General features: G+C 59.9%; 3 protein-coding genes across 3 annotated transcripts; all 3 read left to right on the forward strand.

Annotated features, from left to right (window-relative positions):
• The first annotated feature begins 4551 nt into the window (after positions 1-4551).
• Positions 4552-8243, forward strand: LOC137148317 (receptor activity-modifying protein 1-like). Its single transcript, XM_067540963.1, has 5 exons — positions 4552-4570; positions 5951-5989; positions 6410-6436; positions 7257-7398; positions 7985-8243. The coding sequence occupies exons 1-5, from the start codon at positions 4552-4554 to the stop codon at positions 8241-8243; spliced, it is 486 nt and encodes a 161-aa protein (XP_067397064.1).
• Positions 8244-10017: 1774 nt separating this feature from the next.
• RAMP2 (receptor activity modifying protein 2) lies at positions 10018-17800 on the forward strand. The gene is made up of 4 exons (XM_067541390.1): positions 10018-10094; positions 13188-13325; positions 14710-14812; positions 16471-17800. Exons 1-4 carry the CDS (start codon positions 10040-10042, stop codon positions 16724-16726), a joined length of 552 nt encoding a protein of 183 aa, XP_067397491.1. The 5' UTR covers positions 10018-10039; the 3' UTR covers positions 16727-17800.
• A 3979-nt stretch (positions 17801-21779) lies between these two features.
• Positions 21780-27169, forward strand: VPS25 (vacuolar protein sorting 25 homolog). Its single transcript, XM_067540964.1, has 7 exons — positions 21780-21808; positions 21891-22079; positions 22628-22773; positions 23648-23701; positions 24161-24249; positions 24920-24995; positions 25564-27169. The coding sequence occupies exons 1-7, from the start codon at positions 21780-21782 to the stop codon at positions 25674-25676; spliced, it is 696 nt and encodes a 231-aa protein (XP_067397065.1). The 3' UTR covers positions 25677-27169.
• Positions 27170-27579: the final 410 nt, after the last annotated feature.

A 27579-nucleotide genomic window follows, 5' to 3' on the forward strand; every position in this document is an offset into this window, starting at 1 on the left:
GGGCATGGTCAAGGGCCCATCTGTTTCCTTTGGCTCTTGTGGGAGGGGCGGGAGGGTTGGCTGGGCTGCTGTGTCTGAGATTCTTTTGTTTCTAAGCTTCTTTGCTGCATGTTGCCCTTGTGCCTGGAGATGAGGTATTGGGAGCATCCGACGTGCTCACGGTAATGCAATAACTATGCCAGGTAAAGGAGTTGCACATCACGTCCACAGGCCTCGGCCTCCACCCTTCAGGCCAGAGTCACAGCTCAGCTCCTGGGAATGAAGCTGAAGGCTGACCCCTCGTCTCCACGCTCCTCCTCATTCTGCTCCTTGCTCAGCCTCTGCCCTGGCAGGACCTGGATATTCTATCACTCCTGGCCTGTACTGATCTGTGCATTTCAAACCCCAGCCCTATGGCCCAGGCTTGGCTGCGCTCAGCACCCGCCATGCACCTGCCCTGCTACGCTTTCTGAAATCTAACCCTCAGGGTTGCAGCAGGGCACAAATCATGCCTAGGCCTCGTGCTGGGTCCTGCTCCGGGGTGAGGGGCTGGAGGGGGGCCTAGGCCTCATGCTGGGCCAGCCTGTGGTGAGGGGCTGGGGGGCCCCGTAGGCCTTGTACTGGGCCCTGGCCAGGGGTGAGTTTCCCCCCAAATTTGGAGTTGAGAGAACTGGGAACAGGGGTGGGCGGCAGGTCAGCCATTCAGTTGCTGTTTGTGTAATAAATTGTATTGCTTTGAACTGCATTCAATGATTGGTGGGTCAGGGAATCGCTCAGCACCCCGCAGTGGGGACACCCTAGCCCCTGCCTTAAGGGACCATGGCAAGATTGGGGGTTGAGCCCCAGGAATCCTGGGCCCAGCCTTGTCGGGGTTACAAGGACCCCAGCACACAGGAGAGTGGAAGGGGAGCCCTCGAGGTCAGGCGGGTCTCTGGGTAAAGAGTGGGAGCAAGGACTCAGATCCTTTTGCTAGCCAACTCCACCAGTGTAGTGTGTGAGCCGGGAAAGTTCCCCACAGCAGCGGGCCCATTGCCCGCTTACACAGAGCTGCCTTGAACTGTTACAGTTATTCCCCTCCCTGCATGCGACCAGCTGTACTGGAATCAGCATATTTATCGTGGTATCATTACATCCACAGTGGGGGCTGTAGTGTTCGCATGATCCCAGGGCGGTTCAAGTGGTACAACTTGCGTGTGGATAAGCCCCAAGAGAAGTCAGCCTGACTGACTTACCACAGAGTCAGAGACCACCCCCTGGCTCTAAAGCGTTGGTCTGAAGCTGTAGCCATCTATCTCCAGATGTGCTTACTTCCTAATTCCAGCAGCAGCAGCCGCCTCATACTGCAGAGACTTCTGCAGCTGTTTCTGGATGGTCTTCCAGTGCTCGTCCAGCTGCTGTCTCAGCGGGAATTGCCCTTCTCCCCTGGTCCCCACAGGGTGCCGTCAGCAACTGCCTCAAGTTTTACTTTAATTCTCTCACCAGTAAATCTGCCATGAAGAGTCCTGCTAGGAAATCTGAGCAGCCCATACTGAGCAAGCAGCCAGGATCCTCCGTCCTGGAGGAGCCCGCCCCAGCCCCCACTTAGAATAACAAACCCCTGCATTTCATTTGAAAAACTCTGTTTGCTTTGGTGTTGGGTTTCCAGCATGCCAGGCGAGGGACTGCGTTAGCAGCAGAACCAGCGCTGATTAATATCGGCTTGTATTGCTCTCCCAGGGAAACAGGAATTATTTGTGGTACGGTATCGCCTACAAAGATCTGCCTGTGTTTATATTTTGCTTTATCGGCTTCAAAGCCGTGTTTTTCTTCTGCCTGGTTGATATGGCTGAGCATGGAGGATGTTTGTGCCTTTGTGCCCTTAGCACGGTCACGCTTCCAGCGGAGAGCAGGAGCCAGGGCTAGCACTATTAACGCTGCCATTGTCCGTGCAGCTCCCCAGCCTGCACCGAAGGCAATGGGAGCTTTCTGCCTTTGGCTTTGGTGGGGGCAGGAGCACAATTCCTGTGTATCTCAGAGCCCTCCAAGCTTGCAGTCCTGCAGCACGCCCCCTCCCACAAACCAAACAAACCTCCCGGCTCTCGCTGTTCCCGAGGCTCCCAGCCTGGCTGGTGCCCTGTGACTTGCTATCCATCTGCACATCTGTTCCTCCTGTGAGGAAGCTGTGCATATAAATCATTCCTAGCTCCGAATTCTTGCAGCAGCAGGGATCTAAATGAGAACTGGCTAGAGGTTAAACCACCAGCAACTCAGCACTGCAGCAGCCTGCATGGCCGTCCCTGGCTTTGTTGGGGTGCCAGGGGTCTCTGGGGCACATCTCCAGCTGAGGAAGCACCAGCGCTTTGGGGACTCACATGGAAATGCCGGTTTGACAGTGCGAGACAAGCCTTTTGTGCTGCCAGGGCTGAAACGAAACACGTTGGGAAGGGCAGGGGGTAACAACGTCCCTCACCCTCCTGTATCTCAGGGGCTGCCTGCCCTGGGGAATTTACCAAAGTCGCTATTCTGGAATAAGCGCGTCCACACAAGGGCTCACTCCAAAATAGCTCTTTGGGTACATGTTCAGGTGTAGACACGCTCTCGATGCAGGTGATCAGTGAGCGCCGAGGGGGCTGGAGGAAAGTCTGCACTGCAGGGGGAGATCATTAGTATCACTGCTTTTTGCAGGGCCTCCCGGGGAAGAGACAAGGGTCCTCAAGGGCTTGGTGCATGGTTGGCTAGAACCTGCAAGCCAGAGTAAAGAATGGGGCTGTGCAGTGTCGTGTGGGCTGCAGGCTCAGAGGTGGCTTTCTTGCATCGCAGCGCTGCCTCCTGCCCCTCTGCAATTATGGGAGCACAGAACCCCGCTGGGGCTGGGACGGGCTGGCTGCACCGCCTGGCTATGGCTGTTGTCACATGAAACGAGCAGGAGGCTGGGCTGCAAGAGCAAACGCAGCCCTAAGGTTTGCTTTCGGCCTAGCAAGCGGCACTGGAGCAGGAAGTGCCGCATGTGTGCGGCTCCAGTCAGGGGACGCGATTCCTGCCTGGCGCGGCTGGGCTGGGCTGAAGGTCACAGGCATGCTGGGCTGAGATTTCAAGTACAGCAAGCTGGCTCGGCTAAGAGGCCTGGCCGCCTCGCTCAGGATGCACCCAGCGCCGAGAGGCAGCCAAGGCCCCGGGAGAGGGGCTCTGGAGAGCCTGGGGAAGTGGAATCCTTGGTGCCCGCACTTTAATAATGAGTCCAGCTTTGCATCTTCCCCCACCTTCCCCCCAGGATCTCCTCGCCCTCAGCCACCAGCTAACCCCGCCTCAGCGCGGTGGGGCGGGTGTAGAGAGGGGCCTCAGTTTCCCCAAGGTGCCAGACTGAATCACTAGACCCTGCTGCCCTCCCTCCCCGCTCCAAAGCTCCACAAGACAGCCGCTGCCACCCTCCACCAGCACCGGGCCAGGAGGGTGTCACTTCCATCCCAGGACGCCCTGGTAGAAAAACTCTCTGCGCTTTCACTCAGACTGCTCCTTCCTCACCCTGCAGCCAAGGTCTGGGCCACTGAGCGAGACCAGCCCTTCCCGTCGCCCCTGCGCAGGCTGTCAGCACGTCCCTGCGCTCCCTCCTTCCGGGGGGCACGCAGAGGGCCAGCTCCTTGTCCGCCGCGTGGATGTGTCCCTCTGGTGACTTGGATGGCGCTGAGCCCACTCACACAAGCCCAGGACCTGGTTTCCTCGCTCTCTCCCATGGGCCCCTCTGGCCCCTGAGCTGGGTTTTCATCACCCTCCTTTGTATGTTTTGTTTGGACTTTTCCTTCCTCTCGGGAGTGAACCCGAGCCCTGCTGACGGTCCCAGCTCTCACCCGCGGGAGCTGGTTGCTTCCTTTCACGCTGCCTGACACGGAGACACAGGGGAGGGCAGGCGCTCCCAGCTGCTGACGCGATGGAATTCTGCCCCATCCTCTCGTGCACCCTGATCTGAGCCGCTGGCCCTCTCCCTGCTCAGTGGCGCATGCAGACGCCCCGTCATCACTTTCAGGGCATAGCTGTGGGACACCGGGGGCTGCTTCTTGCAGGCAGGATTGTGATGTTTGCCCGCTGCTGGAGTGATCTCCCGTCCCACCGATCCCGACGTACTGGGACACCATCCTCAGGAGCCTGCAGAGATCTTGGCCTGCTCCAGTGCGGTTCTTGTGCCGCACACCACGGCAGCGTTAAACACCCCGCGTGATGCGTGTGGCGGGGGCTGGAGGGGTCGCAGGATCATTTTGAACTACCGGGAGCCCACTTCTCACCTGCCCTCCAGCCCTCGTACGCTGCTCTGGCAGTGCCCAGGGGTGTTAAAGTGCCTCCTTGACAATCCCTCCACGGGGGCCTCCTGGCTAGCAGACTCTGCGCTTCCCCTGCTCGCAGCCGATGGATGGGGATGGCCAGAGCGCACCACGTCAGGGCCAGTCGAGGGCATTCCATGGGGAGCTCTGAGGTCGTTCTAACTTATACCTGGGGGCTGGGCAGGACCCTGCCTGGCCCTGAATACAGACAGTGCAAATGGGCTGAACTGCTCCCCACCCCCACTCCAGGTGCAGGCACCTGGTCCCCAGACCCCTGATAATGACCAGCTGCAATCCCGGTAGGGCCAGCCCAGCTCTGTCTCTTCCCGCAGGAGATAGATTTGGTGCCCTGGGATTTTCCATGGGTGGATTTCTCACCCTCCCATTGTCTTTGCTCTGTGTAGCTCCTACAGACGTGGGGCCTCCCCTCAGCCAGCGTCCCAGCTCCCCAGAGGCCTGTGCTGGTTCCCTAACAAAATGCAGCACTAGGAAGAGATTGGCGTGGGTGACCAGAAATGCATCGTACCCACCACCCGGCAGCCTGTCCCGCAGAGCTTTCCTCTGCCACCCACCTGGCCCCCTGCCCCATCCCTAGCAGAGCAGGCTGGCTCCCTCAACTCCCCCCTGTAACGTTACCCACAGTCTTGAAATCTTACTCGACCTCTTATCTGATGACTTTCAAAGCTTCGCCCCCAGACTGGAAGAACCTGCCACTTGCTGAGCAGACGTTTGCTCTGCACTGCGCCCTCCCATTGGCTGTGCTGCAGGCACTAGACGGGTGATAAGGGGCTGGGATATCTGGGGAGGGCACTGCCCTGCCGCTAGTGGGAAACTGCTTCTGTGGAGCTCTGCACTCTTTGCCCTGGCCCCGGCAGGAGGGGAGAATGCTGCTCCAGCCACAGCAACACCTCCGCTTCTGTCTTCTCTTCCCTCTTCTGCAGTGGGGTAAGAGCAGCTGCCCCCTTGCCGGGTCCTGCCCTGCCCTTCAGTCGCAGCTGGAGAAAGTCAGCGTGGGGGTCAGATTTTCCAAAGAGCTCAGGGCCGGGCAACTCCTGCGGTCCCCTTACAGTCTGATTCCCTGCGCTGGGTGGCGGGGAGTCCTGGTGGCTGGCACAGGGCGCTGTGCTGCTTGGGGCTGGCCCCTGGGGCCCGTATCCAAAGCCCTTGCGAGCGCACGGGAATCCTTCCGTTGGCCTCCCGGCGGCATGCGTGTGCCACGGAGAGACACGTTCATTCATCCTGCGACACAGGCAGGCCCTGGGGGTTTCCATCCCCTGCATGATGCCTCAATCTCCACCCGGCTAGACCCGCACCCGGCTCCCACCCTCCCCCTCCTCAGAGCCCAGGCAGAGGCGATATTTGCTGCACGCCTTCCTCAGCAGGGAAAACATCTGTCTGCTCAGAAACCGGCCTGTCAGCTACAGCCATGGGGCTGCGTTGAGCTGAGTGCTTGGGCCCTGCCCCACGGCAGGACTGCCCCACGCATGGGGGCTCCTCCGGGCCCCAGGCGAAGCCCCAGCCTGTCTTCTTTGGCGTCTCCCTCCAAGGCAGAGCCGGGAACGGCCCTCACGGCAGGGGCCTCCGCGGGCTGATCTCAGCGGCAGCGGGTGACAGGGCTGGGCGTGAACCGGTCTGTGTGGGTCCCAGCACCAGGACCCACACGTCTCTTCCTGCTGCAGGGTGCGGGGAGCTGACCTACGGAGACCTCGAGGAGGAAGGTAAGACCCGTGTTCACCTCCCAAGGCCAGACCCCTGGGGACATCCTGGGGCCCTGCTCCTGGGCTCCCTCCTTCACCCTGCGCCACCCGTGGCCCCTCTACCCCCGGCCCGCCCGAGGCGGGCGCTGTCAGAGACGCTGCGCTGCAGGCGCGGGAGGGTCTCCTTCCCCGCCGTAACCAGCTCCCCCATGGCCTCCACTTGGGGCTGAGGGCACCTGGCTACATGGGGCCCCCTGCTCCTGCGGGCCCTTCCTGGAGGATTTCCCCCCGTCGTGCTCAGGGGTAGAGCAGCCTGGCCGGGATGGGGGAGACGGTGCCCACACCGGGCAATGGGAGTTGGACAGAGGCACCTGACCAGGCCCCGCTGGCTCACGCCCTCCCTCCCCCGCGGGCACTGACCCTTCCTCTCTGCTCTTCCAGGTCATTACCTGTATCTCGAGGAGGATGGTGAGTGATGCTGCACCCACCAACGCCCGGGTGTCCCACCCCCACCCGCAGCAGGACTGGGGGCCCCTGCGTGGGGTGGCACCGAGCACGTGCTGCACTCCGGCTTGGCCGCAGAGCCAGGCAGGGGTGCATGCCCCCGGGCTGGGTGGAGAGAGGGCACAGCTGGCCGTGTGCAGGGCGCCCACCCCGCTCACAGCGGCACAGGAGAGCAGCTGCGTGCCCCCGCTCAAGTGCTCACTGGTGGTGCCTCTAGCTGACGGACACCAGCCCCCTGGGCGCAGGCCCAGTAACCCACGAGCGGCTGTCACAGCCCCGGGCCAGCAGGTTGCTGACGCTGAGGCTCATTCTCCATGCCCCAGCCCTGGCTGGTGGCAATTTCGGATCCTGGATCTTCCCAGGCCAGCCAGCCCACGCCCGAATCTGCGCTGGGAGCTGATGTCTGGCCAGGCCTCTGGGCTGGCGCGCCCAGAACAGCGTCTCAGGCACATAAACCCCAGGAAGCTAGGGTCTGGGTTGGGCTGATTCTGACGCCACCTGCCTCCATGAACCATGGGCCGATGCAAGGGGCACTCTCGGATCCACTGGGCTGTGCGGAGGGGGTGGGAGCTGAGCTGCAGGGGAGGGAGGGTTTATGGAAGGAGCAGGCAGATGCAGGGTGGGGTCATTTATTCCCCCCAGCCTATGTGTCTTGTAAGTAGCTGGGGGCAAAGCGGGCTAGGCTGGTATGGCAGTGCCAGGGCCTCTGCCCAGGGCAGAATTCTGCAGACGGGCCCTGCCGTGTCTCCTCCAAGGTGACTAACAGCCAGATCTCTTCCCCTAGGCCCCTTTGCTGAGGCAGACGGGTCGGCCCACTGCAGGGACACCTACCTGGAGTGGATCTCCCTGTACTGCTGGACCACCTTCCATGCCGCAGTCATGGTCACGCCAGAGCGGAGCCGGTGTCAGTGGGACCAGATCAGCAGGTCTGGATGCCTGTCCGCCCCAAACAGATCCTTGCTTACGAGGCCCTCTGGGGCTGGGAGCTGCGTGCATGCAGTCCTGGGACAGGGCCAGGTGCCGGGGCAGAACATCGCCTCGCTGGGGTTTGCTCTTAGATGGGTTCCAGGACCCCCAGCAACTCGGCTCGGTAATGATCCCGCAGGAGAAGGGGATTTTCAACCGAGTCAGCGCTGCCTGGTGTCCCGTCTCCCTGCCCACAGCAGTCCGTGCATGGTGTGGTGCGCAGCTTGCTGAGCCCAGTGTCAGCACGCTGAGAGCAGGACGCATTGTGCACACTCTCCGGTGTGTGCAGCGCGCCGTGCGGGGCGCGGGCCGCATGCTGGTGGCTGCGTTGCAGCGGTGCTGAGTGCATGTGGTCTGAGGTGCATGGGGACCCCGCGGGTGCATGGCACCCATCGCTATCATAACCGGCTGCACGGTCAGTGCCCACTTTGGGGATTGTTTGTGTCACCTCGATGGCTGCCACTGAGTCCAGCCATGTGGCCACGAAGCCCCAAGCCCCACAGACCCAGCCATGCTCAGCCTCACGTCCTCTCCTCTCCCTCTCAGGATCTACAGCGACCTCTCCAACTGCACGGCGCTGATGGCCGAGGCTCTGTCCTGCCCCTGGCCCAGCCCTGCTCTTGACGCCTTCTTCCTGCAGATCCACATGGAGAATTTTACCAACTGCACCAGGCCTGCCGGCTCCCGGCCCAGTGAGCCACCCCTGGGGCCTGTCGTAACCATGGCCACCGTGCCCGTCTGCCTGACCCTTCTCCTGACTGCTCTGATGCTCCGGAAGGCCAGGAAGGCTGAGCCAAACCCATAGCCACACTGGCCGGCCCCTCCCTGCAGCACCAGCCGTACTCAGCAGACAAAGGGCTTCTTCTCACTCAGTCCTGGGAACCAACTGGACAGGGGGAGAGAGGGTCTAGTGGTTAGAGCGGGGGCTGGGCACCAGGACTCCTGGGTTCTATCCCTGGCTCCGGGAGGGGAGTGGTGTCTAGTGGTTAGAGCAGGGGAGTGGGTTGGAGCTGCATGGACATGCATGAAGCAGGCCCCAGGTTCAGTGGGGCAGCGATCACAGGCTTTGCCCACTCCCCCAAGCCGGCTTCCCGTCAGCCTCAGGCCGGCCCCTGACTCGAACCCCCCCCACCTCCCGGCAGGAGCCAGGGGATACTGGTTGGCTGGCAGGACGTGGGGGACAGAGGGGAGCTGGAGCCCCTCGCTGCCAGGCCGGGCGGAGGAGAATCACGTCAGCAAGTGGCCGCACAGCCCTGCCTAAACTCCAGCACTGCGGCTGACATCAGAGGGTGTTTCCTTGGCAAGGAAACTCTCTGCCGAACTTGAGCCACGGCTCCAGACAACAAAGAGCAGGATCCAGGGGCGCTAACCCCTGAACCCGCCCTGAGCAGCTTCATGCGCTGGGGCGTGATCCGTTCCAGATGCGGCGGCTTTCCAGTGAGTGGGCTCGGGGTGTCCTGGAATGAGTCCTATGGCGCAGCCCAGAGATAATTGGCCCCTTACTCAAGGCCATTTGCAATGAACGCACTGAGCGATAGTATCTTCCCAGAGCAGGGAGGTTCCTGTTAGCTGCGATCCGTTTGCCCTGTCGTTTACACACATTACAAGAGTTCCAGAGACTGACTTTTAAAGGGGAAACTTGGGATTCAAATTCTGTCTCAGGCCACAAGTGACATGAGTTTGGCTGGTCTCAATTTGATCCCTGCAGGAGCACATCACAGAACTACTAAACAGTTTCGTGTCATTCTGAATTGTTCATTTCTGCTTGGGGCTGGGATAGCGCGGGGGGGCCCAGGGTTGGGATTGGGGGGGGGGGGGGCGGAATGGCAGAGCTGAGGGGGGAGCCCAGGGCTGGGATAGTGGGGGTGCCAGGGCAGATTTGTCATCACAAGTAGCTGTTAGCACCTCACCCCCACTTTAGTGAATACTAACTTCCCTCGGGGGGGGGGGTGTTTCCCATGGTGCTGTGAGGCCTCCTGGCGCCCCGGGCAGGTGTCCCAGTGCTGCCATGTCACGCTCCTTTCCGCAGGGCTGGGGTGTGCCGGGGTCTTGTCCCGGCGGAGGGGGCGTGGGCAGGTGGTGTTTGCAAGGACGGGTGCAGTGCTGGGCCATGCAATTCCCTGAGCCTGCCCCGGCCCGCAGCTCGCTAATGGCAGTGCCCGGCCTGGGCTGTTACACTTTCCATGGCCGCTCCCTGGAGCCAATGGATTTCACAACCCAGCCCAGGCAGGATTAAAGGGAAATATACAAGTAAACAAACAGTGGGCCTCCTAAAAGCTGATGTGCCGTGAAGGGAGCGGAGCCTCTCCCTCCTGCCCCAGCTGCGAGGGGTGAGGCCAGGAGCTGCCCGGGGCCGGCCAAGGCTCGGTGCCCCGCGGAGCGATGCCAGCCTTCGGAGCACACACCTAGCAGCGCGGGGGCCCGCCAGTCGGGCTGTTCTGACCGGGGTCCCACTGGGAGATCTGGTTTAAGGCAGCACTGAGTAATCTCATTTTTCACACGTCTTCTGTAGCCACTACCACCCCTGTCAGAGGAAAGGAGTTGCTTCCTGTTATTTCCATTGAAATAGTTGTCCTGCCATTAGCAGGCAGCTTGTGCAGGATGGCACTCTGCAGAGGGACAGGCTCTGGCAGGCTCCCGCTGCTGCTGCTCTGGGGTAAGTGCGCGGCAGCTGAGCCCCCCGGCTGCAGGCAGGCTGGGTTCGCTCCAGCTCCAGGGGTTTGGGGCGGGGGCAGTTTGCACTTGACAAAGCCAGACCCCGGCTGTGCTGCACGGTGCTGTGTGTGCGCGGGGTGGAGGGGGGATCCTGAGGGCAGCAGTGATCCAGCTCCCTTTACCCAGGCTCTGGATCTAGTGCTCTGGGGCACAAGAGGTCCGGGCAGGAGCCCCCTGCATGGCGGCCCGGCTGGTGCTGGCTATTGGACTCACAGTGACCGTTCTGCACTGGGCTGTGTGAAGGGGGGGCTTGAAGGGCGGTGTCTGCAGCCCCCCACGCAGGGATCTGAGCAGCAGGGGTAATGCCTGTGCGGACGATAAGGCCTTCAAGACTCCTCCATCTCCTGCTGGGAGCCTGGGCTCCACTGCCAGCTCTGGCCCTGGCTGCCCCTGCCCCTCCTGTGCCTCAGTTTCCCCATGCATGTGGTGGAGGTTGGGGTCCAGGAGGGGCTGGGGGATTGAGAGCTGGGCTTCGTGCAGCGCTGTTATAATGCGTATGGCTGTGCCCGGGACCCTGCTCATGGCTGGAGGGGCAGCCACGCGTCTGCAAGGAGATACTGCTCCCAAGCGCTGCCTGGGATCTGCTGGGACGCCCCTCGCTGAGTCTGCTCCCATTGGCCATGTCAGCGCTGCCATGTGCCCCGGCTAGCAGGATCGCATCGCCACCGGCCAGTTCTCTTGGCTCGGGGCCGTTTGTTCTTCCCTGCTAAGTAGTGGCACAAACACAAACGTACCTGAGCGAAGCCCAGCCGGGCAGAATCCCTAGTAAAAGCTGAAGAGGCCCAGGAGAGACGAGCCGAACGGGTGGTGTGAACCGGCTGCCCGTGTCCTGGCCTGGGCGGTGCTGGAGACGATTCTCCTCAGTGGCCCTGCGCTTCAGGGGCCAGCTGCCTCCGCCCCGGGAGCCCAGAGCTGGCGCAGGGGGTTGGCTCGGCTCATGCACAGAAACGCAGACAGAACCAAGAGCCGATTCCTGTGAGCCCCTGCAGATGCAGGAACAGACGGAGAGCCAGCAAGGGGCCAGCCCCAGCCCCGCTGTGCCATGGACCAGAACCCCTCCTCTTGTGGTTGTCACCTCCCGGCAGGGCCCCCACATGGGGAGGAAAGGGTACACTTTACCGGGGCTCGGAGGCCCTGGGGGGCCCGGCCCAGGCTGCACCCCCATTACCACGAGGAAAAAAGTTTTCATGGCTTCTGAGCTTGTCTGTCTGGGCTGAGGGGTTGTGGGGTGTGTGTGGGAGGGGGCCCGTGTTACAAGGTTGTTCTGGGCCCGAAAAAATTATGCTGGGGCCCTGCCTGCTGGCCAGACTTGACCTCGCACTGGGGACATCCTAGGGTGGTTCCAGGTTCTCCCTGGGGGCCCCACGCTCCCAGCCTGGCCCCAGGCTTTGGGCTGTTGTTAGTCCCAGGCGCCACAGGCTCACAGAGCCCCTCTGAGACTGGGTATTTACTGCCTTGCCCACGGGCATGGAATCAGCCCCCAGTCCCTGTACCAGTAGGGAAAGTGTGCGGGGAGGGGGAGCAGCTGGGAAATTGGGGGGGGCCAAGAGGGAGCCAAGCAGGTCAGCCTACAGAGGGAAGACCCCTCTTTGGGGCCCCAGGCGCTTAGCACCCTCAGCTGAGCCCCCCCCAATGCCAAGGGACACGGAGACCCCAGCCATGGCCCGGCCCATTGGCATGGAAAAGCTGCTACCAAACTGGTCGCTGGGTCGTCCTTAGCTCACCCAAGAGGGGGGCCGTGGGGGCGGGGAGACAGGCTGCACCAACCCAGCCCCACTCCCTGACCCCAGACCAAGGGGGAGGCTCATCCGCTTCACTCCATGGCAGCCTCCACGGCATGGTGCCGGGTGTGACGGGCCGGGTAAACAGCCAAGCATGGCCCCCCGCTGTGTCGCCGGGCGCCGCAGTGTTCCCGCCCTTTGCTCAGCCACCCCCGAACGCGGCTGTGGGGCTCGAGGGGGGCGGGTGAGCCAGCAATTAGTCCGGGCCCCCGGGCGCATGGTGCTCCAGGGCGGCTGGGGCTGCTGGCTGGGACTTGGGGTGCCAGGGCCGCCCTGTTGGGACTCAGGGTGACCTGGCTCTGGAGTGGGGCTCCTCCAGCTGCAGTAGGGGGGCAGCGCCAGGACTGGGCAGTGTTCGTTGGGGAGGAGAAGGGGAGGGGGTGTGGCCTCAGGATGAAGGGGCGGGGCCATGGGGTAGCCTCCCCGAATGGGTGGTTCACCCAGTGCCCATCTGCCACGGAGAGGCCACGGGCTGCACAGGCCACTGAGGCCAGCCCCCCCCTTGCCCCAGAGGTCCCAGGGGAGGTCCTGATGGGGCAATGCAGGGGGAGCTGGCAGCCAGTGCAGAGAGCAGCGGGGCCAGACTGCAGCGGGGGGTCCCTGCTGTGCACAGAGGAGAGACGCCGGGTGGGCTTGGAGCTTCCCCTTGCTGCTGGTGGCTCTGGCCTGGCCCCCTTCCCTTGCTGCTCCCGCTCCACGCAGGGCATGCCCAGGGCAGTGTCCCTGACCTGACCTGGCCAGGGCTCTCGCTGTCCCTTCTAGCCGGCCCCAGGGCAGGCGGCTGAGAGGTGGCGCTGCCGTGGACGGGAGGGTTGGGCCCAGACCTGCCTCTCTAGCCCACCCAAATCATCCCCTGGCGCTGCCCCTCACCTGCGCACCCCCCTCTAGAACCTGCCCCGACAGGCTGTCTCCTGCCCTGCCGGCTGCACCCCCTCCACCTCCCGAGGTGCAGCGCACACCCCGCTCTAGCTTTGCCACAGACAAGCGGGGGCTCAGCTCCACCTGACAAGCAGGCCCCTGAGTACCAGCTGGGCCCCCAGAATCAGGGGCCACCTCTGCAAATCTTGGCCTAAATCCCCCCTGATTCCTGGTTAAAGAGACCCAGGGAACGGCCCCAGGATGTCCCTGCCCCCTGCAAACCCCAGCACCTGCCCCCAGCTCCAGCCGAGATGCAGGTCAGGGCCGGGCACCTGGACAAGCAGCAGCCAACCCAGCAGTGCGCGTCTCCCTGACTGTTTCCCCCCCTCCTCCAGCAGCTCTCGGGAGCGAGCTCTGTCCCACCGGCGCCGCCGCGCAGGGAGCCAACGAGTCTCTGGCCGGGCTCCAGAACTGGACAATGGCTGAGTTCGCACAGTTCTACAACAGCAGCCTGTTCTCCAGAATGGTGCTGGGTAAGTGCCGGGGCGGGTCAGCGAGGCCGGGCCTCGTGTGCTGGGACCAAGCCGGGACTGCAGGGGTTCTCCCCTTTCGCTGGCCAGCAAGTCTCCGCCCTGCACCCATCTCCCTCGTCAACGAATGGGCAGCCAGGCCCGTGCCCCGGGCGTCTCCGTCTGCGATGCGGGGCGGGGGCCTGAGGTGACCCACGCTGGGATGCAGCCGAATTTGGCAATTGACTGATCTTAGATGACAAGCAGTGAAGATGCCCATGGCCTGTGACGGGACGTTAGATGGGGGGTTCTGCGTTACGACAGAGAACTCTTTCTTGGGCTGGCTGGTGAGTCTTGCCCACATGCTCAGGGTTTAGCTGATCGCCATATTTGGGGTTGGGAAGGAATTTCCCCCAGGACAGATTGGCAAAGGCCTGGGGGTTTTTTTTGCCATCCTCTGCAGCACGGGGCACGGGTCACTTGCTGGTGGATTCTCTGTACCTTGAAGTCTTTAAATCATGATTTGAGAACTTCAGTAACGCAGTCTTAGGTTAGGAGTCTATTACAGGAGTGGGTGTGTGAAGTTCTGCGTCTTAAGTTTCAAAAGGTAATAGAAGCTTCTATAATAAGCAAACGCTCTATGTCCTTGAGGACTAACCAGGCTAAGCAGCTGAGGATCCATGGTTTATGCCTGGAAAACTTTTCCCCAGAGTCCAAGCAGCATGGAAATCCAGTTAATTCTTGATAGGGGATTTTATTCCCCTCTTTTCGTGTACTCTGAGTTGCAAACTCAGATGATGGGAGGAACCAGTTGCATGACACATCTCCATGGCGGGAGGGGGGAATGCAGAGCCACAAAGTCTTTTGTCCCCTTTAACATCCCGCAATAGTCTGTCTGGTGTCGCTGGACTTGCCCTGTAACACCTCCTGTTGCAGATCGGCACTTCACACTCGTTAATGTCTCTCTCCTGGATGGTGATTTACACAGCCAGAGAGGCTCACAATAAAACCCCTTGGCTGTTCTCTGGCAGCATGGGGTACAGAGGCTGTCAGTGAAATACTTTCTGATAGTTCCACCACCTCCTCTGACAGCGTAACAGCCAGGTGAGCCATCTGGTTTCAGCTAAGTACTTGTCAGTGTTCACTTGAGACATGGGGACCCTGGCATGAGCTGCACCGGGTCTGCCAGTGTCACAGAAGGGGGGCCCTGGGGCCTAGAGCCAGCCCGTGCTGGGAGTTGGGGTGTCAGCAATGGGGAGGGGTAGCTGGAAGGGAACTCCAGGCTTGGGCTGGGGCAAAGCTGCTCGGGTCAGTCCAAGACTCATTGCTCGTGCCCAGGGGTGAGCTCCCAGGCCTGCGCCAGCTGCAGCTGGCTCCTTGCTCAGAGCTTTGCTTTTCTTCTTTCCAGAGCACCATTACCTGGAGCTCGTGGAACTCTGCTGGAGCAATTTCACTCACTGGATGATGAATGTGACCAGGGTGCAGCTGTGTGAATGGAGAATCATCAGCAGGTACCATAGGGGCCGGGCCAGGGACCAGCCCAAGCCATGAAGCCACGCCAGGGAGTTTGCTCTTTGGCTCCCAGCAGAACCCTTCCACCATGCCCCAGCCAGCGAGCTGCAGAGATCCATGACCAGCCACGCACCCAGGGCTCTCAGAGCCAGGAGGCTGGGAACCCAACCAAGGGCAGCAGCTCTGGGGTGACTGCCTGGGCAGTAGGGGTGCTCTTCCCACTGACTGTAATGGGGTCCCCTTGAACCCGACACCCATCTGGGGCAGGGTGCACTGCGGGGCTTGTTTTCTGCCCCAAGGGAACTGTGAACGAAAGGAAAACAATTGTCTTGTTCACAATTTCCGGGCACTGTCCCTGATGCATCAACTCTGATCGAGTGGAACCGTTTGTCTCCCATCGCGTGGCCGGGAAATGCCAAATGGGGCACAAGGTGTTGGGGAAAAGGCCCGTCTGGTCTGAAAAGCCTGTAATCCCCACACGGCCCAGCCCGAGGATGCACGGTGCCGGAGCCCCTTTCGCCAGGCTGGGTCCAACTGCCCTGCCTCCTGCCTGGCGTCTGCGACCCATCCACCGCTTGGACCAGTGGGGTCGCCAAACATGCGGGCGTGTTCATGGACACTGACTTCCAGAGCCGCATCTGACATCTAGTTCCACAGGGGGACTCCAGCAGGGGCTGAACCTGGGTGGGCCAAGCTGAAACACAGGGTGGGTGTCCTTAGAGCCGGTTCACGAGGCGGGGAGAGCATCTGCTGTGTCTGGCTCAGAACAAGGCCAGCTCTGTGGAAGCCCAGAGCAGCCAAGTCTACCCTGGTTCCCAGTGGCCTGCTGGGGAACCCAAGCAGCCTGTTGCTTTCCTCTGCGCAGGCCTGGACTCAGCACAAGGTTTTGGAGAGCCAGGCGCGGCTGAAACACATTTCCCTGCCCCCTGCTGCCCCCCAGATCCTCTGCAGACCCCACGGCACAGTCTGAAGGCGAGCCTGGCTTTTGCATGACCTGCAGCTTGCGGGCAGGGTTGGGGTAGGGTGTGGTTCTAGTGGCCAGGGTACCACACTGGGACTCAGGATTCCCAGCTCTGCCATGGCTTTGCTGCATGACCTTGGGCAAGCCACGTCCCGCCCCGTGCCTCAGTTTCCCCCTCTGTACCACGGGGCTCATGGTACTGACCCCTTTCTGGAGCTCAGTGGGTGAAAAGAGCCAGGCAAGAGAATTATTACATATCACACCCTGCCCAGCCAGCCCCTTGCCCGCACGACCCAGCAGGCCAGTCAGGGAGTCTCCTGCTCACGCATGATGGGCCCGGTTCCCTGCTCCCCTGTCCCCATTTCCACCCATGCAAACTGGCTGCACAGAGCCGCCAGAGCAGGAGGCAGCGCCGGGTCCACATTGCCCTTGTGCCAATGGCTGTGCGAGGTGCAGGGCTGCGGGGAGTTGGGAACGATGCTGTTGTACGCTGGGGGCAGTTTCCCCCCACAGGGAGGCCTCTTTACACCGCTCCGGCAGGGCACAGGAGCCATGCAGCAGGAAGGGAGCGTCCTGGCCTGGAGAGCCGCCCCGGGCTCTTCAGCTGCAGTTCTGGCTGGTCCACAGGCAGTCTGCGGCACCAGATAATGCCTGTCAGTCCCGAAGCAAATTCTCCATCTTGTCCTGTGTCCCCAGGCCATACAGCTACCTCCAGTACTGCCTGGAGAGCTTCGCCGACCAGCTGAAATACGGCTACCCCAACAGCATTGCCGAGGCCTACATCTTCGAGAGCCACCACCTCTACTTTCTGAACTGCACCCAGGAGCACCCGGTGTTCCTCGACCCGCCCGAGGACATGCTGCTGGCCCTCATCTTCGCCCCCATCTGCCTCATCCCTTTCCTGGTCACCCTGGTGGTGTGGAGGAGCAAGGATGGCAAGACGCAGTCCTGAATGCCACAGGCCAGGGCGCTGGTGGCACGCGAGGCGTGTGTTCGAGAACCAGACCTGGATGGAACCTCTGGCCCAGCCTGCCCTCCCCCAGCCGCCCAAGTGACGCCAGCCCCTGCCCTTTGCCTGCTAGCTGAGCTCCAGTGCTGGAGAGAGTCTGCGAGGCCGGGAGCACCGTCTCCTACCCCTCCAGCACCTGCTCCTGGCTGCTTCTGACCTGGCCACACTCAGGAGCCGGTGGAGACTCCAGCCCGACTGCCAGCCCCAAAGATTCGGAGAAGCTCTGGAGAAACAGGCCAGTCCCCCCCTCTGAGCCCCCAGAGCATCGTCCATCTCTAGCTAAACACACGGGTTGGTACTGCACTGCACCCCTCAACCGAGGGTACAACGATGGGCTTCCAGTCCCAGGCCTGCTAGCGCTCACTGCAGCTCATGCAGACGCCTGCAGGAGGAGAACGCCCCGGGGCCAACCCGGCTCTGGATCTCATGCCTGCATAACCCCAGGCTGGGGTCCCATCCGCTGCTCGCAGCAGAATCTGGCCCAGCAGCTTTAGCCCGTGCAAACCACCTCCAGGGAAAGGGCTCGGATGAGTCCCTGCAGCCCCAGCGCAGGGAGAGGACACTGTCCAGGGTCTGCTGGTCTGCACTTAGCAGCTGGCGAGGGAAGCCCTGGGGGGACAGACTCACGGAGCAGCTCCAGTTACATCCGGAGAGGGGCACAGCTCAGGCCGCTCCAATGTACCTGAAATCCCCCTCGTCCCACGTCCTCAGGAGAAACCCCCTCTCCTCGCACGGCTGCATTGCCCTCAAGGCCCTGGCAGCACACAGAGGCAGCTGAGCGAGGGGCTGGCGTCACAGCTGCATGAAGGGGGCCCCTTGCCTTGCATTGCGGAGAAAGCTTTGTGTTTCTGGACAGGACGTCGTGCCATGGGGCTCTACTGCCTGGTGCACGCTCCCTCGCCATGTGAAGCTGGAGGCTGCACATCTCTTTTACTGGCTTTTCCCAAAATGTTTTCCGATCCCTTTGCAAACAGGCTCCCTGGTTAAACGTGTCGATTAAAGACCTTCCCTTCCTAAGCCTCGGGAGCTTCCTTTCACCGTTCGGTTTCCTGCCTTGGCTCCTGCAGACACACGGCAATTGGGAGAATGAGAGAGAAACCCCAGCGCTTCCCCCCTGCCAGCTGGGCAGTGCCCCCGCTTGGCGCCCAGGGCCACAATCCCACCGAGAGTTGGCTGGAACTTGTGGCTTCTTGATTCTGTCTCCCCTGCAATGTGTGGCACTGAGCAGGGACGCGGGGCCTTTCCCAGGATCCTCCAAGGCCAGTCGGTGGCCTACAGGCCAGGGAAGCTGGATCCAGTCGGGCCCTGACACAAGACAGACTCTGGTTGCCTGGGAGCAGTGCAGGGGGTCGGGGAAACGGCTGGGAGCAGAGACTCGGTGTGAGGCTGAGGCCCGCCCAGGTCACTGGTGGGGAGATCTGCGCTGGTCTCACTTGGCCACGCATGTGCCCTGCAGAGCTGGTTTACTTAGACTGGCCAGACTCTGGCAATCGCCATGTGCGTGTGTGGGCGTGCAAGCCTGGCCACTGAAGCACGTGTGTGCCAGGGGGGCCCAGCGTGGCGCGTGGCTGCCCTGTAGCTGGCTGTCCAGTCTGGGGAGCTGGGCCTCTTCCCTCCTGCCAGCCCTGCTGCTCTCCCTGGCCCGGTCGCTGGAAACGTTCCTTGTTTAAATGGCAGGGGCAGTGTCTCCTCCGTGACGAGCCAGGGTCGCGTGGGTCAACGGGCCCCTCCTGTCCGCCGGGCTGCTGCCAGTCTGGGTGGCACCCAGAGCCCAGAGCGGGAGGGGAGAATTCGCTCTCAGATCCAGTCACCGTCAGTTCCATTCCGGCGCGGCCTGGCCCCGCTTTGCCATGGGCACTGGAACCTGTGTGCGGTGGCTCCAGGAGCCTGGGAATCGCCCACTGGGGTCCTGCCCTACCCCTTATCCACCTGCAGCCACCCAGTGAGGGGGTGCTGCTGGGAAGTGCCCCCAGTCAGTTCCCTCCTGGGTTGGACCCCACATCCCTCCCCTTGTGGGCCCAGGAGATAGGTCACTCTTGCTGGATTGGCCTGTGAATCCCCAACGCTTTCTTCTTTAATGCTCCCCCTGCACCTTCCCTGACCCTCTCCAGGAACCTGTTACTCTCCCTTACTGCCCTGGGCTCGGGCAGCCCCCGAGGGCCCTGGGTGGCACTGGGTCGGCATCCTCCCCAAGACAGCAGCGCCTGTTCAGGAGGGAAACGCCTGCTGCCTCTGCAGTTTCCTTTCCTGCCCGGACAGTCAAACAAAGCCCCCGGCCCTGTCTCTTGGCTCCTTCCTTCCTCTTCTGGCCTGCTGGCCAGTCCCTCCCAATGAACAGACACGCCCAGGGAAGCCATGCCAGGGCCTGGCCGGGTCTCTGCAGCTCCCATGAATGCTCTGTGTGGTGCCCTTTTGGGAGAGTCCCTGCTCAGCTGACATCTGGGGCCCAAGCTGGCCTGAGCATGGCTGGCTGGGGGCCTGAGCCCTTGGGCAGGTGCAGGGGGAAGGACCCCAGTGGGCATCTCCAGAGAGCCCTCAGCAGCTTTGCCGCTCCGCAGGCAGGGCCCAGTCTGCCACGGGGATGCCTCCCGTGGGATGGAGGCAGCACTTGCTCTGCAGGAGCCGGGGACGTCCCTAAGCCCACCCCATTCTGATCTGAGATCAGGGCTCCCTGCTGGGACCTGGCCCCTCCCAGACCTCCAGCCAGCTGGTGACCTGCTCCCCTGGGGCAGGGAAGTAAATGCTGCTGCTGTCAGCCCCTGTGCTGACTGCCCTGCCCTCCTGGTCCGGCACGTGGACTGCCCCGTTCAGGAGGAGCCGGGGGCCTGAGTGCCGCCCGTGCAGCACTGCACTCAGGACAGGGCAGCCTCCTTCTCCGTCACTCCCAGGCACCTGGAGAGTCACCTCGGCCCAGCACAGCCCCAGGCCCTCAGACAGCGCGATGCACTGGCCAGTCTCCTTATCCTTCAGCCCGTCTGCCACTGCGCCACGCTCTGGCTAGGAGGGCAACACTGCCTCCTAGTGACCAGCACACACCAGTGCTACCAGCCTTCCCTGATGGCAGAGAGCAGCTCCCTGGATCCCTGCCCCACCCGGACTGCACAGATGCCCTGTGCTCCCTACCCCAGGTGTGATCTGGAGGCCTGGTGATGGCAGGAAAGGAGCCAGGTGGCAGGGAGAGGGCTGAGCGGCATGGGGCAGCGAGGGGTCAGAGGCTCTGGGGAAGAAGCAGGGTGACTCCAGGAGCACTAAGGGCTCCGTGCAGCAGACACTCGGTCTGGGATGAGGCCATACTGGGCTGGACATGCCAGGTGCAGGGAGCGTGGGGACTTGTCCCATTCTGAGCACCTGGAGGGGCCGCCCCACCCAGGGCCACTCACTGAGAGCAGCAGGTGCCCCTCCCGCAGGGGACTCTGAGAAGGAATGAAGCAGCTGTGGCTTCATGAGGGGAAGACTGGGAAGGAACCGTGAACAGGGCGCACCTGGGTGGGCGTGGGCAGGGCTGGTGGGATCAGTTTGAAAAGAGACCACCCACGGCCCTGCCCTGCCATTCCTCGTCCCCTTGATGGCAGCTGTCCCCACTGGGACAGGGCAGTTACACAGGGAGACCCAGCAGGCGTCAGGTGGAGAACAGGCTGCCAGTGTCCCCAAGAACAGAATCACTGTGCAGCTGGCCCCAGCGCTGCCCCTTCAGCCAGGCCTCTGTGATGGGGCTGGGAGCTGCTGCAGCTGCACTTCCAGCCTGGCCAGGACCAGAGAAAAACCTGAGATCTGATGAGAAACCCTCTTTCTGGGATATTCACCAGCCGCTTTCTAACCCCAAGAGACTCGGCTCCTGATGTGACAGGCCAAGGCCCACGTGCTGGATGCAGTTGCCGTGCCCAAGTTGTTAGACTGACACTCAGCACAGTCACCCCACATGGCCCACAGCGAGCCCCCTCTCCCTGCCTTTGGCTCTGGAGCACACCACTCCATTGATCTGATCAGTCAAATAATAAATAACAATAAAAATAAAAACCTAGATGAAACTGGCCTTCCTCCGCAACCACAGAGCTGTTCTCAACTGCGGGGAAATGCTTTGCCAAAGCAGATGAAAGCCTGCCCCTGTGGCTCCTAATCGGCTGCTCTCAAAGGGCCTTTCGGAGGGCAGGACTGGCAGCAAATCCCTAGGACTTAGGGGAAAGGTGACAGGCACAGAATAACCAGGGCATTAGAGGAGGGTTCCTGTTCTGCAAGCAGTAAAATAATGTCACTGGCAGGGCCCAAATCCTGGGTAAATCTCTGGTAATGAGTCCATGACCTCAGCCCAGCGCATCCACAGATTGGATAGCCTTGGGAGAGGTGTGTGTAAACGAGACTTCACCCCGGAGAAGGCAGCTCCTGGTTCTGGGTCCTTAGGGGTGTGGCTGGTCATGACAATTTTGCCTCTGAACCCGACTGAACCAGTGCGCTGATCATGTGCTGCAGCAGTCCCCTGGAAGTTGCAGGGAGATGGTTCTGAGAGGGCCAGGCCTTGCCCTCCATGACCAGGATACCGCAGTCTAGGGGGAAGGATCTCTGGAGGGTCATGAAGGCACCAGAGGGATGTCGGCAGAGTGGACCGTGCAGTGCGCATTGCTGTGTCTCTGGCTCGCTGCACGGTGCTAGATTGGAGAGCTCAGGCTACGTGGCTGCTTCGCTGTCAGGTCTCTGATGGCTGGTGCAGCCTCTACCCGTCTGCTCTGAACCCTCCGGCCCGCGCCCAAGTGCCCCGGGCCCAGCCGCTCCCTGGCCCATGCAGAGCAGCTTTCAGCCCGGCTCTCGACACACGGCCAAGCCGCCGGCCCGGCCCTGCTGCGCAGCGGGAAGCTGAGGCAGCGAGAGGGGCAGGGACGTGCCAGGGTGACAGAGCAGGACACAGAGCCCTGGCGTCCCAGCGGCCAGGCCGGGGCCTTCGTCACAGCTACCTAAACACAGCTCTGTACAGACCGGTCCGGCCCGGCCCGGCCCCTCCACCATGGCCCAGTGCGCCCCGGGCGGGCACTTGTCAGGCCGTGCAGCCCTCTGGCCCGGGGCCGCCCAGCCGGCCCGACTGACGGCGAGGCCTTGAGCCCCCCCATCACCCCAGGACGGGGGCGGAACGGACTCTGCCCGGAACCTTCCTGCGAGGCGGCGGGCGGGCCGGATTCCCTGACGCTGACCGGAAGCCGCTGCTGCGGGCCGGAAGCCGGCGGTCGGGTTGGTTCCGGGTTCGCTGCGTGGGCGGTGGCGATGAGTTTCGAGTGGCCCTGGCAGTACCGCTTCCCCCCTTCTTCACGTGAGTGAGCCGGGCCGGGCCGGGCCGGGCCGGGAGGAGCCCCCGGGGTTGGCGGGATCCCCCGGCCCGGCCCGGCCCGGCCCGGCCCTTCCCCCCACCAGGGGTCGGGGCTCTTGCACCGGCCGTGCCCCGCTTCCCCGGGTCATCCCAGGGCCGCTCCGCCCCCGACTCCGGGCCTGGCTGGGCTGCGGGGCCGAGTCCCGGCCCGTGGGGCGGCGGGTGAGACGGGCCCGGCCCGCCCCGGCAGCGAGCGTCGCAGGCCGGCCCAGCTCGGATTGCCGAGCCCGCCGCGCCGCAGCCTCTGTAGGCGGGAGGGGGCCGGGACCCCCGCACCGCACCGCACCGGGCCGGCCCAGGCCCAGGCCCAGGGGGTTCGTCTCCTGGGGGAGCTGCTGTTGGCTGAGGTTTCGGCCCCCCGCGGAGGCTACGGCGAGGTTGCACGTAGTACTGGCCTGTCTGGCCGCACCCGTCACCCCTTAAACGGCTTTAACTGCAGACCTGGGCTGGTACCAGGTGCTGACCCGGAGCACCTCTGTGCCCGTTTCTAGACTGCAGCCCAATGTGGACACCCGGCAGAAGCAGATGACAGCCTGGTGCTCCTTGGTGCTGTATTACTGTCGCCTCAACAAGCAGTACACGATGACGGTCATGGAGGCCCAAGAAAGCCCACTCTTCAACAACAGGAAGCTGCAGCGTATCCTTCGCTGTTCCATTGCCCAGTTTGCTCTGGTGGCTTGAATCCAAACCAATAGCTTGAGGTGGATTTGATTATCTCTGTAAAGCATGTCCGGTTAAAATCCAGTCTTGAATCACCGGAGGGGAATCCTGGAGAGCAGTTTGGGTTGGGACTAGGATATGCTGCGTTGCACAGTGCCCTATGGTAGATTGCTGCTGTGTCCAGGACTCCATGAATACAGTGCAGGGACTCCCAGTCACTTCTGGCAGTTACAGAGCAGAACGGTTTGCAAGATACACATTCGTCCAGGTCAACAGCTCTGCCCTTTGGCCCTGGACCAGCAGGCTCATTCCTTGTTCTTAGCACTGCAGCATTAGGCAGTAAATAACATTGTGTCAGCAGGGGCATGGTGTTCTGTATTGTAATCCCCCTTTGAGGTAGCTGTGTCTCTGTGCTTCTGTCTGCATGGACATTAAATATCACAGGCCCTTCATGTAAAAAGAGGGGGGTTTGCAAATGTCATTGGCCAAGATTCCCCCTTCCACCACTTTCATCCAGCCTGCTCTGTGTTCCTTGTGTTCTTCCATCCACTCCAGAGGTGGCTGCATTTTGGTAGGAATATGAGTTTTGGCTTGTACATGGTTTGTAAAGCGCAGTGGACTCCTCAGTGATGAAAGGTGCTGTGGAAACGTTACCTGGATTTATTATTGTAGAGCTTTACTTGTTTCAGTTACTTAGAACTGTCAGGGCATGCCTTACTTTCAGTTCCTTCCCCCAACCAGTTTGTGTTGTAAACAGTGTAAGAGAAGGTCATGTCACGTGTCTGACATCATCCTCTGAGCTTTGCCTGCGCTGCTAAATTGCAATGACAGTTTCCCTAACGCAGAAACAGGGAAACTCCCCATGGAATCCATACAAATTGTGTTAGAAGAACTCAGGAAAAAAGGTGGGTGAAAATCGCTGCTAAATTCTTTGTGTCTCTTCAAGTTGCCTGGGCTGTGTGTGTAAGCAAGGCCTGTGTCCAAGTTCCCTCCTGGTGCTGAGGGTCTCTGGATGTGCGTCTGTCCCAAAACACTTGGGGCATGGATTGTACCACTCCTCTTGGAATCTCCCTGAGTTCCGGTTGTTTTTCACTGTTGTCTTTGTTTTCAGAACTCCGTGTCCCTCTCCGTATTGCAAACCGCTGCACTGGGAGAGTCAGGCCCCAGAGGCAGGGAAGGTTTTGTGGAGAGATTTTTTTATTTGAATGTGGAGGTGGATAGGAAGCCAGTGTGGGTGACAGGATGGGGTGAAGATGGGGCTACATACACGCATAGTGTCCATTGTTTATTATAAAACCTGTAATGAGACGTGTCATTCTAGTTTGGTGCCCTGTGGTAAATACACCCGATCCATTGTGTTTCAGGGAACCTAGAATGGTTAGACAAGAACAAATCCAGTTTCCTGATCATGTGGCGAAGACCCGAAGAATGGGGAAAGCTCATCTATCAGTGGGTGAGGCCACAGGCGCTTCGGTACTACACAGAGCAAGGCTGCATATCTGTGTATGGGGAGGCAGATGTCATTTCAGACTCACCACAAACGGGACTGAAATGAATTGCTGATTTGACATCCCACCTGAAAATGGCCCTTTCTAACTACCAGTTCCACAGAGAGATGGGATGCTGCCAAAAGGCCTTGATTGTGATTTGTGATAAATGCAGCCATCAAATGTTGGTGTCCTGATTCTCGCCTTTCCCTTTGTGGATCCCATTTCCCTCTGCTGCAGGGATGTGTAGGGATCTCGCGGTGGGGCACACCTTACATTGTGTAACAAGGTGTCATTTGCAAGTGAATACACTGTTTGCATCCCTCTCCAGGGTGTGGTTGAGAGGTTAGCAGTTAGGATAAAGCTGTCATTGCATTCCCCTCCATGACACGAGTTCTACTGTAAAATGTTAGAATCTGAGAGAAGGAATAAAGAATGGTGGGACAGCGACAGGGGTTGGGCTACTCTCTCCAGAGTCAGATCTCCTTGTCTCTGAGGAGCTAGCTTGTTTGTCCAGTAAATACTGACTGGATTCCACTCCATTTAAATGAAGATCCAGCAGAGATCTGTGTTGGGAATATTAATTGTTTTTAAGACACATAAGTGAAGTTCTTTACATCGCTCTTGTTTTTCCAGGTGTCTAAGAATGGCCTGACCAACTCTGTATTCACACTATATGAGCTGTCCAATGGAGATGACACAGAGAATGAAGGTAACATCATGTCTTGTATGTTTTGGGGCTGCTTTCCAGAGCACAATAGTGCCGTAAGAATAAATATATATGCTGCCAGGTCACAATTTTAAAATATTTTAAAATTGCTTGAAGTCTCTACATGCTATCTCTGTATTTTGGTGCTCACACTGATCACCACTGAGAAGCGGGTGCGTAAGCCTTATTCACAGCCCAGCCCAAAATCTCTAACACATTTGTGTGTGTTTTCCCTGAGCCTCAGTCCCTTTCACCATACCAAAGCTCTGCCCTTTTGTTCATCTGGCTCCAGATGGATTGAGTTTTCTGCCTGGCTCCCTTGCTGCTTTCAGGTCTGTGTTGAAAGTTGTATCATCTATTCCTTCTCTGTTTAACAGCACCCAGCCGTGCCATTTCTGATGTGTCATATAGCGGGGGGATGGCAGTGGATTGTATTTATTGTGCTGTTTGTTATGCTTTTAGTGTCTGTGAAAGGTGCTCCGTAAAGCACCTCCTAGTTTGCCGTCATTACTCACAGACTGCTGTGAGTTGTGTTGCTTCTATTGACTGAGGGTGTTTCATCCTTCCCTAGAGTTCCATGGCTTGGAAGAGTCCATGTTGCTTCGTGCCCTGCAAGTCTTACAACAAGAGCACAGGGCTGAAATTATCACACTCGACGACGGCCGAGGTGTCAAGTTCTTTTAATAGGCATTCCCTCCCTGCCCGTCTCCTCTGACTGTTAAGTATTTCTAGCTTGAAAGGTTCAGTCTCCAGGCCTGGAATCGAGCAGTGACTGGAAGCAGTTGCATATTCTGGCTTTCTTGGGAGCAAGGAGAAGCTGTGAAGCCTTCCGAAGACATGACTTTTTCTTAGAAATCTTCAGAGACCTTCTGTCTATCTCGTCTCCCTGGTGATTCTGTTTATTTGAGGGATTAAAGCTGCTCTAGGTAGATTCAAGGGGACCCATTCCAGGAATGATGGGGAACCACTCCAGTTATTGATCCCAGTTCCTGTGAAAGTAACTGAAGAGCAGGCACTGGCAAGCCAGTCACATGGCTCTTCAGCTGATGGCTGGTTAGTTGAGTTTGGCTTTCAAAGGGCAGATCTCTCGCCCCTGTTCCGGTCACGGTGTGGGGTTCTGCAGCCCCCTACTGCCTTGCAGAGTGTGCTGAGCATTAGCACAGAACCGATTTATAAAATATCTCAACCAAGGAATGAGAGGCTCTCACTGCGAAACAGAGTGCACCGGCTGTGGTGGGGGTGGGTGCCCAGGAATTAATTTGGCATAATTAAAAGAAGGTGTATTTATAGAGCAGCACTGGTGGTTTTTTCCATTTCATCAGTAATGAAACTGAGGGTTTCTTTTCTGTCAGATTAGTGCCTTAAATAATTGTTAGGTGTTGAAAAGGATCTGAAAATGGCAACCTGATGGGGAGAGGGGAAGGATTCCCAGAGAATCTCTCTCTCTGATTCCAAATCAAATGGTCTGTCTTTCCAAGTAAAAAGATGTCTTTTCTAACTGCCAGCCCCATGGACAGTCTGGGCTCTTTTCAGCTGGTGTACTAGAGGGTGTGCAGGGCAAACCTTTCCTCCAGCTTCACCTGTTCCCCTCTGCGTGCGGCTAGTGGGATAGGGCTGAGTGACGGGGCGTGCTCTCTAGCAGTGCCAGGTAGCTTGAGGGCACATTTGATGTTCAGATCCTCTGCTCACGGGATGATGTGTGAAACAGCAAGAGCCCAGCTCGATTGTGCTGGACAAGTTTTCGCCGTGTTTTCTGAGACAGCAGGGAACAGTTTGCCCTTCCCTGCCCTTGATTAAGCAGTGTTCAGCTGCAGCCCAGGCTGACACCCGTTGTCAGCAGCAGGTAATTTTCAGTGCTGACAAGGTGCTAGAGCCCGTACTGAGTTTGTGGAGTGGTGGAGAGAAAACCTCTCTGTCTTGTAATGGAAACTCCTGTAACTTGGAATCAGGGTACATACGCCCTGGACTCAAATGCTGTCCTTCTCACAGGTGTGTCTGTGTCGATCCGCACTGGGGGGCTTTGGTGTGACACCTCAGCTTTGTGGGCCAGCCTGCTGTACCATACTGCTGTTCTGAGTGCTTCTTTGCTGGTAGGAGACCTGGCTCCTGCAACATAGGCTCAAACTTTCCTCAAAGGGAGTAGCTGTGACCTCATTCTGTTCCTGCGCCAAGCTGAGCACTTTACACACAGCTGATGTGGTCTCCAGTCCTGTCTGGAGCTGATTGTCTCTCCGCAAGGACTTTATTGGGCGATGAGAAAACAGCAGGATAGCACCATGCCCTGTGAACATCCCCCTCCCCCAGGAGCCAGGACTTCTTGTTTCTTGGACAGTTAAAGCCTTAAACAATTGGTTTTACGAGCCGTAAACTTAACCCTTTGTTTCCCAGTGCTGCTTCATTGTTCCTCCTTTATGTGGGGGGAGAATCCCCATTCCCCTCCCTTCCTAGTCAAGTGGCTATTTGACAAATCGGGTTGTGACTCCTTATTTAAGGCACTAATGAATTCTCCAGGCAGGCATGGCCGTGGTGCTCTCATGTGACTTGCCACCCACCCAATCCCATCTCCCCTGAAGCTGACGGACAGGCA

The sequence above is a fragment of the Emydura macquarii genome, unplaced genomic scaffold, assembly GCF_026122565.2.
Source record: "Emydura macquarii macquarii isolate MOO-44397 ecotype Brisbane River unplaced genomic scaffold, CSIRO-AGI_Emac_v2 contig_629, whole genome shotgun sequence".
NCBI classification, from domain to species: domain Eukaryota; kingdom Metazoa; phylum Chordata; order Testudines; family Chelidae; genus Emydura; species Emydura macquarii.

Coding starts and splice junctions, on each gene's coding strand:
- LOC137148317 (XM_067540963.1), top strand. Junction 6,437..7,256: donor CCTGTATCTCGAGGAGGATG/GTGAGTGATGCT, acceptor CTCTTCCCCTAG/GCCCCTTTGCTGAGGCAGAC. Junction 7,399..7,984: donor CAGTGGGACCAGATCAGCAG/GTCTGGATGCCT, acceptor TCTCCCTCTCAG/GATCTACAGCGACCTCTCCA.
- RAMP2 (XM_067541390.1), top strand. CDS start 10,040: ATGGCACTCTGCAGAGGGACAGGCTCTGGCAGGCTCCCGCTGCTGCTG. Junction 10,095..13,187: donor CCCGCTGCTGCTGCTCTGGG/GTAAGTGCGCGG, acceptor CCCCTCCTCCAG/CAGCTCTCGGGAGCGAGCTC. Junction 13,326..14,709: donor GTTCTCCAGAATGGTGCTGG/GTAAGTGCCGGG, acceptor TCTTCTTTCCAG/AGCACCATTACCTGGAGCTC.
- VPS25 (XM_067540964.1), top strand. CDS start 21,780: ATGGCCCAGTGCGCCCCGGGCGGGCACTT. Junction 21,809..21,890: donor TGCGCCCCGGGCGGGCACTT/GTCAGGCCGTGC, acceptor CCATCACCCCAG/GACGGGGGCGGAACGGACTC. Junction 22,080..22,627: donor CCGCTTCCCCCCTTCTTCAC/GTGAGTGAGCCG, acceptor GCCCGTTTCTAG/ACTGCAGCCCAATGTGGACA.